This window comes from Myotis daubentonii, chromosome 17 (assembly GCF_963259705.1).
Source record: "Myotis daubentonii chromosome 17, mMyoDau2.1, whole genome shotgun sequence".
NCBI classification, from domain to species: domain Eukaryota; kingdom Metazoa; phylum Chordata; class Mammalia; order Chiroptera; family Vespertilionidae; genus Myotis; species Myotis daubentonii.
The window spans coordinates 52907164-52923693 of NC_081856.1; the positions used below are offsets into that span (position 1 = coordinate 52907164).

The 16530-nt window shown below is 65.4% G+C and overlaps 1 protein-coding gene across 1 annotated transcript in view; it reads right to left on the minus strand.

The window, feature by feature from the left end:
* KCNK9 (potassium two pore domain channel subfamily K member 9) overlaps positions 1-13298 on the minus strand; it is a 35649-nt gene extending 22351 nt beyond the window's left edge. The window contains exon 1 of the mRNA XM_059672367.1: positions 12514-13298. Coding sequence (XP_059528350.1) covers positions 12514-13177 — 664 coding nt within the window. The 5' untranslated portion in view covers positions 13178-13298. The remainder of the gene's footprint in view (positions 1-12513) is intronic.
* Positions 13299-16530: the final 3232 nt, after the last annotated feature.

Genomic DNA, 16530 nt, shown 5'->3' on the forward strand with positions numbered 1-16530 from the left:
GGCTGTGCCCGCTGGTGGCAGGCTGGCAGCCCCATTTGCGGGGTCCCTGCAAGTCCCCTGTCACTCATCACACACAGAGGTCGGGGCCCTTCCACGCCAGCACCACCACCAGCCGCGCCTTTGGCCAGTCAAAACCCGCTCGCAGATCCGCTCGCCCGGGAAAGTGGGAAATCAACAGCCAACGCCAGGTATTAAAAACCACGCTACACACCATCTCAGAATAGATCCCAAGCGCAATCCCCATGGCAACCGCCCGAGCCTCAGGGCCCCTCCCCTGAGCAGGGAATGGAGGGATGGGCAGGTGGGCCCAGGCTCTAGGACCCGGACCCGGCCACCAGGGGGCAGAGGACCCGCCCCGGTTCCAGACCCAGGGCTCCCGGAGCAGCGAGGCTGCTGGGAGGGCCACAGATCTCAGAAGCTGGACTTGACCCGAGGGCCTGGGAGCTGGCTCCCGGCTGCTGGCTTGAGGACGGGCACCAACTCAGAGGGGCCTTTCACCGCACAGCTGGGGCCAGGCTGACCGCGCCCTTTGCCCAAAGGAAGGGGAGTCCAGAACCTTCCGTGGTGCCCAGACGGTGGTCAAGTCCTACCTGGAGGGGTGGGGCGCTGGCAGCCTGAACCAGTCGCCGGGACGCACCCTGCGGCGAGGTCGGAGGACACAGTGCTCGGGCCCCACCAGGAAGACATCCTGCCCCTGCCGGCAGCCGCGTGGGCTCAGGGGTGAGCACCTGGGCAGGCCCAGCCCCGGGGGGAGTGAGGCCCCTCAGACAACAGCTCCCGGGGCCCCACGGAAGCCGGCCGGGCCTGCGGGTGCCCTGGATTTGGAGGAAAAGCGGCAACGCGGGCAGCCGCTGCGTGAGCGGGTAGATGAGGGTGCGGGGAACCCCACGTCCACGTGGCGGGACGGCCCTCCCATGGCCCTGCCCTCCGCTGCTGCCAACACCTGCTGCTCCGAATGGGGGGCAGCTGTTTTTCGAGCATTTGCTTTTCAGGAAGACGAAGAACCTTCCAGAACAATGACACATAGCTCCCAGGTGCCGCAAACATCTCCCAGGGCCTGCGCCCCCAGCAGCCTGACACCTGGCCCAGGCGAGAGGCGGGCCCTGCAGGGAGGGCTGGTGGGAGGGGCCGGCCCCTGGGAGGGGAGTGCAGCCCAGGGACAGGTGCTGAGCTGGTGGGGCCTGGGCTGAGGGCGCAGGACGGGCACCGGGCCAACCAGAGAGGACTTCTCAGAGGAGGGCTCTCTGGCGGTCAGGTGGCGGCTCTGCCGGGAGCAGGTGCCTGTGGCCTGGACTCCCGGCTGCTGGGAGCTGATGGCTCTGGAGCAGGGCAGTGACTCCATGGAATCGGCCAGCCCCTGGGCAGCGGACGCACACCAGCAGGGGCCTGGGGATCCCTGGGAGACACAGGCGTTGGGAGGCCGAGGGGGAGCGTGGGTGTTGCATGAGGCAGCGCCCCCGCCAGCCCTGCACAAACAAACGCTTAGGTCATCCCCGGAGGAAGCCAAAGGGAGCGGGCTCCCGTGTGCCCAGAAGCCGGCTGCGCTGCAAACAGCACCTGCAGGAAAAACCCAGCGCATTTCCCACGCCCGGCTCCCACGGCCGGTGGGGGAGGGCTGCGCGGCAGCCGGCTGGGCATGGATCTCCCCGAAAGCACAGAGTGGGCCACGCCCTCCTGGTGGAAGGAGAGGGACCAGCACCAAAGCATTAACAGCCCGGTGCCCGGGCGCTGCCGCCCCGGAGGAAACGCGGAGGGGGATGAGGGCCACGTGGCCAGCATCAGCCTCTCCCCATGCAGGGCGGGCGGAGCGCAGGTGGCGGAGGGAGGAGAAAGCAGCCGGGAGACCAAGGCCCCTGGCAGCTCCCTCCTCGCTGGGAGCGACCCCTCTTCAGCCCCATCTTCTCTGAGTCCTTCCCAAGGGACTGCTGGGGCCCTGAGACCCACAAGGGACTGCTGGGGCCTGTGCCTGCAGCAGCAGGTCCACGGGTGTCCATCGTCGGCCACCGGAGACCTCAGAGCAGCTTCATCCGGGAGATCATTCCCCGCGTGGGCGATGAAGGGCAGACTGGGAAGTGAGGTTGCCCACGACACGTGGGACCTGCGTGGCTGAGGCTGTCCCTGCCACTGGGTGTGTGCAAGCAGGGTCTGCGGGTCCCTGGACAAGCGTCCAGGAGGTCCCTTAAACCCCGGAGTCTAGGCTCCACGTCCCCTCGGCCTCCACGCAGGTGTGAGACGGGGCATGCAGCCACACCCCCTTCTCCTATGATTGGGCTATGCGTGGCCATGTGACCCACCGCTGACCAATGAGTTAGAAGCAGAAGTTACTGGGTGGGGCTTCCAGGAAAATCTGTTGGAAGGGCAATCGCAGCTGGCATAGCCCCCTTGACCTTTGCCCCATCTTTCCTCCTGCCTGGAACAGAGAGGTGACCTGCCTGGAACAGACATGTGACCAACACAAGCAAACATGCCAACACACTAAGGAGGACACAGCTGGGAGTCCAAGCACCTGGGCCCCAGATGGCCCTGGACATGGCACCCCAAGACCAGTACCAGCACTCCCTGCACATCCCCTGGGGAACTCCGGGTCAGCCACACCTCAGGGGGGCCTATCCATGCTCCTGGCACCAGCACGCTCCTCGGCCAGTCCTCGAGGAAGGCATGAGCTCCCACCCTTGCAAGTTTCATCGCCCAACACTTCGGCCGTAGCATCTGACGTGCTCGCGTTTTGTCCGTCCTCCTCGGAAGCTCCCAGCAAAAATGAGCTTCCACCACAGCCAGCCTGCAGGTTAGTCCCCGGGACTCACACACGGACAGCCCTGACCTGGGGCCTGGGCCTCTCACCTTACATTAATGACTTTTGTGATAAGCTGTCTCAACATCTTCCTAGAAGAGAAAGGGTAAATCAGCTAAAGACAAACATTATTAACAAATGCCAATAAAAGGAGGCACAGAAATCACATCAGGGGAAAGAACTTAGGGCAAAAAGTAGCAAACACGACCCAGAAGCTAGTTTTATGAGAGCAAGCTTACCTCCACCCAGAAGAAACAACACCCAGGAGCCTGTGTGCGTCTAACCACACAGCTTCAAATCACGAAACCGAAACTGTCAGCCGTGCGAGGAGACAGGGCAAAGCCAAGCACAGAGCGCAGGAGAGACACTGACGGCTCTCCCTCCGAGATCAGGCAGAAAGAGTAGCGCTAACCAGACAATGATAACGCGAGGGCTCGCGGGGAGATGCGGATAGAGCCGGGCAGCCTCGCGGGGCGAGTGAGGCGACCTAAGGTGACGATGGCGGCGACGGCAGCGAACTGAACGGAGAACAGGCCCCACTAAAGGCACAGACGTTAGCAAACCATGGTCATGTGCACCCTCTGTGTACGCACACATGCTTCGCCCAGCCTGTGTGCAGGGTGACTTAGCGAGCAGTCACTGTGTCCAATCCTCGAAAGGGATTCACGGGACGTAGTAAACCGGTTCGATTCAATAGGGGTGTGTAGAACATTGTGCACATTCACGTACGTATTTTAATTCGGCAGTACTGCATGCTATCGGCTGAAAAATCCAATCAAGAAAGATGTTTAAAAGCAGCACAGGAACGTCACATACCCCCACTCGTGCTGAGGGAGGTAAGGCCACCCACAGTCTACAAATGCGGACACCAAGGTAGACAGACAGGAAGCGAGCAATGCCCACAGTTTCCAAAGTGACATCATTCCCGCACAGAAGAGCCCTCCACCTCCGAAGTCCTCTCTTTCACCAGCCCAGGGGGGGTGATGGCAAGCATGCCACCACTGTCCCTTCTGCACCTATGGCAGACATGACCAATCAATCACACACAGTGCTCTTCTGCATAGCCATGGCAGACATGACCAATCGATCCCTGTTCAGCATTTCCGTGACCACAGCCAATTGGCTGGACCAGACTGACCAGGTGACACCTCTCCATCCCTGGAGCTAGACCAAGCCCCACAGGCTCCCGTCCCTCCAGGAAGCTGTGGGTTCTGCGTGTCTATAACTGTACCCACAAGCCCCGTGGATGAGCCATGTCTGGGATAAGGGTGAATTTTCATGGCTGTGGGCACCAGCCTTCCAACCCTGATTGCTAAGAAAACGTGCTGAAAAAGTAAGAACATCAAAAACATTCCCAACATGCTGAGAGTTGCTCAAGTTAAAAAAAAAAACAAACAAACAAAAAAAACAGCCCAGCCAGTGTGGCTCAGTGGTTGAGCATTGAACTATGAACCTTGAGGTCACAGTTTGATTCCCGGTCAGGTCACATGCCCTGATTATAGGCTCAATCCCGTGTGGGGCGTGCAGGAGGCAGCTGATCAATGATTCCCTCTCATCATTGATGTTTCTATCTCTCCTTCCCCCTCGCTTCCTCTCTGAAATCAATAAAAATATATTTATAAAAAAACAGCAACATCTATACACACAGAAGTTCAATAAAGAGGTTCAACGATCTATACTTGGCAAGAGGCGGGAGGGATACTTTAAAATCCCTATAAATAACAGAATTGATAAGTAGATAGTAGTATGTTCATTCAGGGGATGTACAGCTGTTAAAATACATTTCCCCGAGGCCTGCAGACACACTAGGTAATGTTTGATATCCATGTAAAGAGAAGAGGGGTTCTGCGATGGTAGGAATACATCACAGACACTGTGGGCGCCCTACCAACACCTGTGTCCACTCCTTCCTCCCCATAGAACAGCCTGCCCCACGTTCCGGGCGCCCTTGCTGCTAGGGTTGGTCATGAGACAGTCCTGGCCAATGAGATGTAAGCAGGAGTCCTTGCCGGGGCTGCCAGGTAAGCGTTTAGAGGGGCAGGCTCAGCCGGCAGGTGCCCCGTCTGTGTTCTTCCCCTTCTCCCTGCCGGGGAGGATGCGGGAGGCAATGCCGGAGGCACAGCAGCCACCTCGGCACCATGAGGCACCGTCCCCAGGACGAAAGCCAAGCTCATCCGGCTGAACAGAAAGAGAGAAGGAGCCTGATCCTCCGAAGGGACTGGGGAGCCGCCTGCCCGCCCATCTGCCTGCCCCAGAATTCCTAACGAGAAAGAGAAAACGGCTGCTCTCGAGTCGCTGTTCATTGGTTCCCGCTACAGGCAGCTGAGCACAGTCCCGAACGGATCCGCTCGGATGAAACGATAAGGACGCGCGCGTTTGGGCAGCGAGAACGTGAGCGTGAAGAGCGCCAGCCTTTGCTGCGGTGACCGTGGGGCGCGCGGACTTCTGTCCCCTCTTCACGCGTCATTCCCGCCCCCGCTTCCTGCGTCCCCTCTTTCCAGCGACGGGGGCCACCTTGTGGACCAGCATGCACTGGCCTCTGCCTCGCCGCGCGGGTCCCTGAACACGGTCCCGAGTGGGTGTTAGACCTCGTCCCAGCCGCCGGGTTCCTCACCCTCGGGGCCGCTGCCCCAGAAACAGCTCCACGCCAGTGGCCTCTGCATTAGGCCCGATCGGCAAACACTCCCCGCCCGCAGCTCCCTGCGCTGGGCCCTGTCCCGGGGCCCAGACGAGACTGGGGGTGGAAAGCCGGCACCCCAGCAGTCACTCCCCACAGAGTCCAAGACACGCAGACCTCGACGCCGCACGGCTGCGGGCAGGGTGCTTCCTGCGGATGCCCCGGGAGCCCCGCAGCCTTGGCCGGAGCGGGCACCACGCGCCCCCCCACTCTGTGCCCCCAGCACAACCTCCCAGACTCTGCTTCGGGGGAGCCCTGTCACCCACGGTTCTCCCCAAACTCACTGAGCTTGTCCCACCCACCTGAGCAAACTTAACCTGCCCCCCTGAGCCCCTCCCCCCAGTCCACCTGAGCGAACTCCCCCCAATCCACCTCAGCAAACTCCCCCCAATCCACCTCAGCAAACTCCCCCCAATCCACCTCAGCAAACTCCCCCCAATCCACCTCAGCAAACTCCCCCCAATCCACCTCAGCAAACTCCCCCCAATCCACCTCATCAGCGGCTGCCCAGGCATCGCAGGGCCTGGCAGACCCAGGACCTGAGGACCTGGGCGGAGCAGGGTGGGGAAGCCAGGACAGCAGGCTGTGCTCAGCTCCGGGACCCCCGCTTCCCCCCCGAGGCCCGGGTCTGCTCCCCGAGTCCCCACAGCCGCCACGTGCTCACAGCCGCTGGGGTTTCTCATGGTCCCGCTGCAGACTTTCCCACCAGCCCCCAGCCCTGCCCCTGCGCCCCCTGCACCTGGTTCTGTTTTGTGCCGGAGACCAACTCCAGGCCTGCACCCCACTCCCCCCATCTGAGCCCCAGCCCCTGCCCGGGAGCCACATGAACTAAGCACTCTGGGACACGGATGCAGAGAGGGGGCTGCCCAGAGAGCGGGGCCCCCGGGCACGCACAAGGGGACAGACTCCTCCTGCAGGCCAGGCCGGCTGGGGGGCACCCCCACAGACCAGAACCCCCAGAGGAGGCACGAGGCTTACGGAGCAGAGGATGGTGGGAAGGAACTCGGGGCCTGGCCGTCTCCAACCTCCAAAACATGTTCCCGAGGAGGTGCACCCCTCCACGCAGCCCATAGTCCGAGGACCCTAAAGTACAGGGTGGGCGCCGGCGCCGAACGGGCAACTTCCCACGGCAGACGTCCCGCGACGGGAAGCAGACAGCGGGCCTCACACACCCTTAGGAAAGGACACCAGGCCCCGCCCCACGCAGGCCCGGAGGGGGCCCTGTGCAGAGGGGAGACCCCACTGTATTCTCATCCCAGAATTCCTCTGCCCGGGGGCCTCCTTTCTCGGGCCACCCACCGGGGTCCCTGCACCTGTGCTCCCCTGGCCAGACGAGGCCCGTCAGAGGACAGGTCCCAGGGTGCCACCGCCACGCCCCTCCCCACCAGGCTCACCCATGTCAGCATGCTGAGGCCCCCTGCTCCCAGGCCCAGCCCCCACTTCCAGTTTCTAAATGGAGACCCTCTGCCTCTTCGTCAGGTGAGCCCAGCTGCCCCTTTAAGAGAAGACCCCCCCACACACACACCTTTCCACACGGCAGCCCCCCCGCAAGTGCAGGTGCAGGCGCAGGGCCTCACACAACACCCTCAGCGTCCATCACCTCCGCCCTCATCCGGGTGGGGGATGAGCTCCTGCCTCTGGGACGCGCAGGAGGCTGGCTGGTGGGGTCCGGGCTGCTTCTGGATCTGAGTGCTGGTTACAAGGTTTGTTTTCAGGGCGCCCTGGCCGATGCCCTGGTGAGACGGGACCGCTACATTCATGAAAACTGTTTCAGATGAAACACGGCTGGGACCCGCTGGCCACCTGGCAGGAAGGAGATGAGGCCAGAGCGCCGTGGAGACGCCCATCAAGACACAAGGGCTGCGGTGGCCTGGAGCTCTGCGCCCCTCCCAGCACCTGCACCTGCACCTGAGCCCCTCCCCACACCTGCACCTGCACCTGGGACCCTCCCCGCACCTGCACCTGCACCTGCGCCCCTCCCCGCACCTGCACCTGCACCTGGGCCCCTCCCCACACCTACACCTATACCTGCACCTGTGCCTGCGCCCCTTCCCACACCTGCACCTGCACCTGGGCCCCTCTCCACACCTGCACCTGCACCTGCGCCCCTCCCCCCCCGCCCCCTTCCCGTGGGAAGGAGCTAAAACCCGCTGAATGGGGGGTGAATGAGCCCGGGACGCAGGGCCCAGAGGTGCTCAGCAGAGGGAGGGGTGAGCGAGCGAGCGAGTGGGTGCCTGCACTGGTGACGGGTGGGTGTGAGCTGTGAGGAGACTGAAAGTGGCATTCAAGGCCCGCTGCCTCCTCTGCACCTGGGTCTCCCCAGCTGTAAAGTGGGCAGCACCCCTCCAGCCACAGGGCAGAGTGAGGGCCAGGGTGTGAGTGTGCCTCCAGGAAGATGCAGGAGAAGGGACCCAGTCTGGTATCAACAATATTGGGCCTGAGGGGGGGTGGGGGGGAGCTGCCCAGGGCCCAGGAGGAAGCCAGGAAGACTCTGGAGGCAGCAGGGGAGGGGTTAACGCTCAGCTGTTCCTGCTCCTCACGGTGGCTGCACAGCCTTGCGCTTGGGTTTCCAGCTTCCCTCCCGCCCAAGGCCAGGCCTTATCTTGTCATCTAGACGGTCCCCAGAGCAAAGCACAGACCAGGCCGCAGCCCGGTGAGGCGAGCACACGTTGGGAAAGCTGCACCGTGGGCCAGGAAGTGGGGAGCCCTCACCCCAACACTCTGCTCAGGGCCTGCGTGCGAACAAGATAGGGCGGCGTCTGGAAAGTCTGCATTCGAGCAGGTGCGGCATTGGGTCCAAGAGTCAAGGGGCCCACGGCCGTGTCTCAGGGGCGCCCACCGGGCAGCAGCCTGCTCCCAGCCGGTGCCCTCGGCTCCTGCAGCCCCCCCGCCCCCCGCATCCAGATGGGCCCAAAGGGCCTGGGAATCACACCCCAGATGTAAGCCTCCTGCTCCCCCTCCTCCCCTTCCTCCCCCCACATAGGGCAGGCTGTAACTCGCCCTCCTGGCCCCTCCAGGTGAGACCTGCGTTCTAAGCGCGGTTTCTTCTCGGTGACCCTGAAGGTGTAACCACTCAGGTCCCGCACTAGATTGAAAAAGGGGCATCGTGGGGACTCCTGCCCTGATGTCAGGAGTGGCTGCTGGTGTGGAACCCCATTTTGGCCTCAAGCACCTCCTGCAGGGAAGTTACAAGTTTTCCAGGGTCCCTAGTGCACCCAGGCCACAGCCCCAGGCAGAGCAATTCAAGTCAAGCCCTTGGCAGCCCCGACAGCCAGCACTCCGCATCCACCACCTCCATCACCACCACCATCACCATCACCTCCACCACCTCTACCTCCATCACCACCACCACCATCACCATCACCTCCACCACCTCTACCTCCATCACCACCACCACCATCACCATCACCTTCACCACCTCTACCTCCATCACTACCATCACCATCACCTCCATTTCCATCACCATCACCTCCACCACCTCTACCTCCATTACCACCATCGCCATCACCTCCACTACCTCTACCTCCATCACTACCACCTCTACCTCCATCACTACCACCTCCATCACCATCACCACATCACCATCACCTCCACCACCTCTATCTCCGTCACCATCACCTCAACCACCTCTACCTCCATCACTACCACCTCCATCACCATCACCACCATCACCTCCACCTCCATCACCATCACCATCACCTCCACCACCTCTACCTCCATCACTACCACCACCATCACCTCCACCTCCATCACCATCACCATCACCTCCACCACCTCTACCTCCATCACTACCACCTCCATCACCATCACCACCATCACCTCCACTTCCATCACCATCACCATCACCTCCACCACCATCACCACCACCTCCATCACCACCATCACCATCACCTCTGTCTCCATCACCACCACCTCCATCACCATCACCAACATCACCACCACCTCTACTTCCATCACCATCACCTCCATCACCATCATCACCACCACCTCCACCACCACCACCACCATCACCTCCATCACCATCACCAGCATCACCACCACCTCCATCACCATCACCAGCATCACCACCACCTCCATCACCATCACCAGCATCACCACCACCTCCATCACCATCACCAGCATCACCACCACCTCCATCACCATCACCAGCATCACCACCACCTCCATCACCATCACCAGCATCACCACCACCTCCATCACCATTGCCTCCATCACCACCACCTCCACCTCCACCAATAGCCTGGGGCTTGGGGGAGAGCTTCCCAACCGTCCTGCCAATCAGACCAGCACGACAGGCTTTGCATCTGTAACTCGATGGCGAGTCCCAAAGGTCTGGGCTCACCGCGGAGAAGTCAACAGCATCCTCTCTGGGAAGCAGCCGCGGGAGGAGGCAGCCGGGCTGGGCGTGCGGTGGAGCGGAAGCCGCCTTCGGGCCCCTGGACCTCTGGGCGTCCCTCCTTCGGCTGTGCCCAGGGCTCCCGGGAGAGTCAGCCTCTGTCCCTCCAAAGCCTTTCTCGAAGGCGCGGCCGCAGATCCGACTGGAAGTGGTCGTTATAACGGGTTTAAGATCCGTTTCCCAGAGCAAGCCATTAGCTGCCTCCGAGAAGCGGTTCATTAGTGGAGTGAGTGCCCGGTGCCTGCCCCTCGAGTGGGAGCTGCGAGTGGGCGCTCACTCCCAATGTCCAGGGATGGAGGAGTGAGCCGAGGAGGGGAACCTGACTCGCTAAGGCCCCTGTCGGACAGGAGACGACGCCTGGGAGGCCGGCTTGGGGCTCGGTTTTGTTCTAGGCCTGGAGCACCTTCATTTGCATTTATATTAAAAAAAAAGAAGAAAACAAACAATTAACTAGAAAGGTGCTTTGTTTCCTGTAAATTCAGGGGCTCCACTAACCAGCTTCCAGGGGCAGAGCGCAGGACAGGCAGGCTCGGGCAGGGAGCCAGTGCGCACCTACTAAGCGCTCCCGTCGCTGGTGTCTGCAGGTACCAGGGCTCCTCCAGCCCCTCAGAGTCAACCTGGCAGGTGGCCACTGTGCAATGCCCCTCCCTCCTACGGGGGGGGGGGGGGGGTACTGAGGCTGGGAGCTGGGAAACGCCCAGTGTGGCTGGACTCAGGTTCCAAGCTCAGTGTCTTCCCACCCCAGGGCAGTTGCACGAGGACAATCTTCTCTTCCCTACCTTACAGATTATTCCAACCTTTCTCTCCGGTAAGGCAGCTGAGCGCTCAGTAAAGGCAGAGAGAAGCATCAGCGCTGCCATCAGGCGCCCTGGGGCGCACCCACAGCCCCGCTGCGATAACACCTCAGCTGGGCCACCCTTCGTAGAAATCACCGTGAGAAGCACAGGCCCAGAACCACCGGTCAGAATCAACAAACACACCCGCACAAAATTTATCTAACGATTTCTTTTCTCAGGCAAACCAGCAACTCTGGGTCCGATTTCAACTCCAACCCTCTCCTGGGACCGGCCCGGCGTGGCGTGTCCCAGAGAGCGGCCAGACGCCCCCGTCCTGGGTGGAGATCACTAAAGACCAGGGGAGGGTGGCTTCCCCACCCCGGGGGTCGGCCTGGGGCATCTGCCTTACTCTCTGGCTTCCAGCTCACAGGCCCTGACCCCCAGGACCTTGCCTGCGCATGTGTTCCGGCCACAGCTCACAGTGGAAGTTTACAGACAGAAAGGGCCGCCATGACAATGAGCGGCTGGCCCATGGGGCACCGGGAGCACAGGGCGGGCGAGGAAGTCTCTCCCGGGTTCTGGCCTCGGCCAGAGGCGTGGCGGACACGGAGCAAAGCTGCTTATGGAGACGACAGAAGGACAGCTTCCTTCCCAAACCATGAGACGCTGCGGCAATGAATCAAACATTTCTGACACGATGACTCCGAAAAGTGTCTGCAGCCGAGAAGGGAAGACAGGCCGAGCGGGGACTTCCTGTTGCATATGGCACAGCGAGCCGCTCCGCCAGCGCAGAGCTCCCCAGACGGCACATGCCGAGGGGACCGCAGACGGGGAGGCCTCCTCCCGGGTGCGGGACAGACAGGACTGGAGGGGGGCGGGAGAGAGGCCCCCCAGGCCAGCATGGTGGCCCTGAGAGGACGAGGAGAGGGTGTGGAGGGCAGGGTGCAGGCTGGGACAAGCTGCGGTCAGACACCACCTCCTCCTGCCCGGGGAGGGCACCCACAAACCTGGGAGGAAGGGACCTGCCTGAGCTCCCAAAAGTGTGATGTCTGCAAGTTCACAGAGCCAGGCCTCAGGGTGCTGCCCCGGCACCCACCAGAGAGCGCTGGGTGCACAGCGCCAAGTGGGGGCCAGGGGAGCCCCCAGGGCCTACCAAGCAGGGCTCCCCCCAAGACCAGGCCAACTTCTCCAGTTTGCAGGCCATACGCAGACTGGTCTTGCCCACAGCAGCCCTGGGTGGGCAGGCCAGGACCGTCCCTGGCCCTCCTCCTTGCTCCCAGCACAGTTCGCCTGCTGCCAACCCCTCACTAATCACCAGATACAACCCCCCCCCCCGCCCCCCCGCCTGGCACGACCCGATGCAGAATTCGAAGAAGAGGCGCCAACAGGGAGGGGGCTGAAATCTGGGCTCGGAGGCTGGTGGCTGGCGAGGGTCAGCGCCGCCCACGCCCCGGGAGCCGTCCTGGCCACCGGAGTCTCTCCCCTCGGGGATGGCAGGCCGGGCACCCTCCCCAACTCGGGGAGAGGTAGTAAGTGTAGGGCTCAGAGCCGCGCAGCCCGCCGCTGGGCGGTGGGTGGGTGTCTGCTGGGGACTATTCTTAGCCTCCACTCGCTTCGCAGAGGGCGCCTCCGCCCTCCCGGTCCCGCACGCTCAGGGCTCACACTCCCGGTCCAGGCACCTGCGCCTGGGAGAGCCCGGCTGGGGTCCTCCAGGAACCAGGCGCCGGAGCGGAGGGGGCTCCCGAGGGAGGCGGGGGGGGGGCGCTGCGGGAGGAGCCCCAGCGACAGGCTGCCCGCACCCAGCCCCGCGCCGCGCGCTCGGCCGCCTCCCCGGCTCCTCCGGCGGCGCAGGGAGCCGGCGCCCAGCCCTTACCTATGGTGGTGATGACCGTGATGGCAAAGTAGAAGGAGCCGGCGAATTTCCACTGGACGCCGGCGCGGTGCGGCTCCGACTGCAGGATGACCTGCTCCAGCTGCCGGTAGTCCTCGCCGCTGATGTTGTACTTCCCCTTGAGGCGCGTCTCCTCCGCCTTGAGTTTCTCCTCCTCGCGCATCTCGTGGTCCGACTCCAGGGCGTCGAAGACGGCGGCGCCCACCAGCAGGTAGGTGAAGGTGCAGACGATGAGGGACAGAGTCCGCACGTTCTGCCTCTTCATGGCCGCCAGCAGGGAGCCGGCGCGGGGGGCATGTCCCGCAGGCTCGCAGCCGCGCGCGTCCCACTGCAGCGCCCGGCGGCCGCCGCCGCCTCCGCCGCCGCCGCCGCCTCCAAGTTGTAAGCGGCGGCGGCAGCAGCAGCAGCAGCGGCGGCGGCGGGGAGGCGGGGGGCGGGGAGGCTGGGGGTGCCCCCCTCCGCCGGGGCCGCCACAGCCGCCGCCACCGCGAGGCGGCCGGCGGGGCAGGGGTGGCGCGGGCCCGGGCGCGGGCGAGAAGGCGGACAGGCACAGGAGGCTGCTGGAGCGCCGCGGCCAGGCGTCCGGGAGCCCCGACACCCTGCGCCAGACCCGGCCGAAGCAGCCCGCCCCACTGCGCAGGGCCATGCACGGCGGCGCCTCCGGGCACCGCGCGGCCCTCCGCTCCCCGCCCCCCGCTCCCGCCGGAAAAGCAGGGGCAGGAGCGGGAGCGCGGCCCGAAGGCGGCCTCCGGGGCCTGCGCCCCTCGGGGTCCGGCTCCCGGGCGGCGGCGCCCCGCTAGGAGCCCACAGGTTGGCGCGCGCCCGGCGGGACCTCCTTCTCCGTTTACCTCTCCGCGGCCCCCCTCGAGGGGGGTGTGGAAAAGTTTGCGAAGTGCCGGCGTCTCCGGAGTCCCCAGCCGGCGGGGAAGGGGCCGGGCAGGTGCGGCGGGCGGGGCAGCCCGAGGCCCGAAGGTCCGAGCGCCCAGGGCCCACCCGAGCGCGCAGGGCCGGGGAGGGGTCCCTGCCGGGCGTCGGCCGGTCCACGAAGTTTGCTCCGCTCAGCCCCCGAGGCGCGGGATCGGGGCGCGGCCTCCGGGCGGCAAAGCCCGCGGTGGAGCGGCCTCGGGGGCGGCCGGGAGGCGGCGCGGTGGCGGTCGTCCAGCCCGCTTCTCCGAGGGCGGCGGGCGCGGCGGCGGCGGCGGGAGGGGTCCCGCGGGCCTCGCGGAGCTGCAGAGCGGGCGCGGGCGCATCAGCCGCGCCGGGGTCGGGGCCCTCCGGCGTCCAGGCGTCTGGGGAGGCGGCTGCGGCGCTGGTCTGCCCGGGGCGCTGCGTGCGTGCGCGCCGGAGGGAGCCCGAGTGTGTGTGTGTCTGTGTGTGTGCGTGTGCGTGTGTGCGCGCGTGTGTGTGTGTGCGCGTGTGTGCGCGCGCGTGGCAGCCCCGCTCCGGCGGGAGGGCCGCGGGGGGGCGGGGGCCGGGCTACGCGGAGGCACGGCCTTCCTCTCTTCCTCCCTCCCCCTCCCCCCGCAGCCTCCGGGGCGCGCCACCTCCCGCCTGGTCCCCGGCCAGCTGGCGAGGCGGCCGCGGCAGCTCCGGCTGCAGACCCAGCGCGGCGCAGGGTGCGCACGGAGGGAGCGGGAGGGGCGGCCGGTGCCGGGAGGGCGGGGGCGGGCGAGGACTAGGTGTCTGGGGAGTGAGGGTGGAGGCGGAGCCAGCAGCAGGTTTCCGCGCGGAGGCTGGGAAGACCAGGCGGCTGCTGGGTCCTGGGAGCAGGCTCCCTGCGAGCGCGCGCAGCCGCGCGGGGCGGAGAGTTTGCGGGACCGGGGCTGGGGGAGGAGAGGGGTTCAGCCGGAGAAGACAAACCGGCGGCTTAAGGGAGAGGAGGCAGCCGGCCGAGGGCGGGGCACCGGCAGAGGGGGCCGTGTGCACCCGGGAGCGGGCAGCGCGCGCGGTTCCCCAGGGCCAGCTACCTGGCGCCGGCGCGTGCCACTGGCGGGGGGCACCTCATCGCGTGGTGGGGTCCCCAGGGTCGCCTCAGCTCCCTCCAGCGGCTCAGCCGGTGACCCAGAACCTGCCGACCTGAGCGTTACCCCGGAGAGCGCCGAGGATGGCACGGGTTGCCACTTTTGGGGTCCGGGCCACACCCCTCTTTCCTCCCAGTGGCTTTTCCCAGAAACACTCCTAGGTTCCCCCAGGCTGGGCGCGGGGTGCATCCGAACGCCACCGGCCCCTCCCCTGCTCTCCGAGCAGCGCCAGGCCCCTCTCCCGACCAGCCTGGGACTGGACGTGCGGCCCGCCTCCTCTGGGGCGCACTGACCCCTTGGTCCGGAGCGGAGACCTCGCCTGGCTCTCCCCTTCCCACGTCCGCCTCCTCTGCCGCTTCCCTCTGCTCCCTGCAGATCGTCGAGGCGGGTCCTTTCACCACGGGCCCCTAGTCTCTCGGAGCTCGAAATGGGCAGGTTGAAGCCGCGGAGACACCCCCCACCCCGGGCTCCCCTTCTCTGGGCCAGGCCTTGGACCGGGCCTAGGAAGAGATGGAGACTTGGGGGAAGGGGCGCCCCACGGCGGCGGGCGAAGAGCCGGGGCAGAGGTGGACGTGGGCACTGTGAGGTCGGCCGGGGGATCAAATCCAACCCTCGCGCAGCTCGCGGGCTGCGGGCGCTCTGGCCCCTCTGAGTCGCCCCAGCCCCTCGGGCCGCGCATCAGCTCCCGGTCCGCAGGGACTCGGAGCGAGGCTGGGGACCCTCAGCTTCACGGAGGCTCCCCGGCTTTCCACACACTTGAGGGGCTCGCGAGTGCGTGCGCCCCCGCCGCCGGGAAAGGAGGCCTGCGCTCTGTTCGGGCCGCGGGGTCTCCGCCGGGTCCGTGGGCTTCCTGGAGCGCCAGGAGGGAGAAAGGGGGCGCAAGTCCCGCCCCAAGGCGCTCCCCCTAGAATTCATTGTGGAAACCAGGCCGCTGCGCTGGCGATGGAGCCCGGCTGCCCGGTGAGTCACCGCGGGCGGGCGACCAGGATTCCCAGCGGCGGGTGCTTCACTGCGCGGCGGCTCTGCACACGACGGAACCCCAGCCGGGCCTCCCGGCCCCGCAGCGGAGCCACCCTGAGTCACGGCCGTCGGACCCCCGCCGTCCGGAAGCGCCGGCCGCGGGGCGCCGCCAGGGGGCACTGGACTCCGACCCACAGGTCCGCCCGCTGTGAGCCAACCTGTGGGGGGGTGGGGAGGCCGGCGCCCGCGGGCAGGTGCGGAGCGGGGCGGGGACGCTGTCCACCAGCAGAGCCCACGCTGTGTCAAGAGCCACTTCTCCGGGGTCTACAGACAGCCTTCCAGGAAAAGGAGCCGCCTTCCGCGTCCTGGAAGGGACCTGGGAGATAAACTGGTCCAAACCGCTGCTTACAGATGGGAACATTCCAACCGAGAATCTGTGCCCAGGGACACGGGCAATTCCGTCTACCCTCCGCCCAGCTCCGCCCCGCGCTCCTTCAAGGCCCCAAGACCCAGTGCCACGTCCGCCACAGACCGCCCCCAAATGCCGGTCTCCCTTTTCTCCCCCCTCCAACTTACCGCTTTGGACTCCAGAAAAACAAGGCAGGAACCGGGCCTCAGGGCAGAATCTGGGGGGTGGGAGCGGAGGATGCTCTGGACTGCCCATCTGCCCCCACACTCCCCTCCGCGCCCCACACTCCCCTCTGCGCCCCACACCCCCCTCCGCGCCCCACACCCCCCTCCACGCCCACACCCTCTCCACGCCCCACACCCCCCTCCACGCCCACACCCTCTCCACGCCCCACACTCCCCTCCACGCCCCACACCCCCCTCCACGCCCACACCCTCTCCACGCCCCACACCCCCCTCCGCGCCCCACACCCCCCTCCACGCCCACACTCCCCTCCGCGCCCCACACCCCCCTCCGCGCCCCACACCCCCCTCCACGCCCACACCCTCTCCACGCCCCACACTCCCCTCCATGCCCCACACCCCCCTCCACGCCCCACACCCCCCTCCA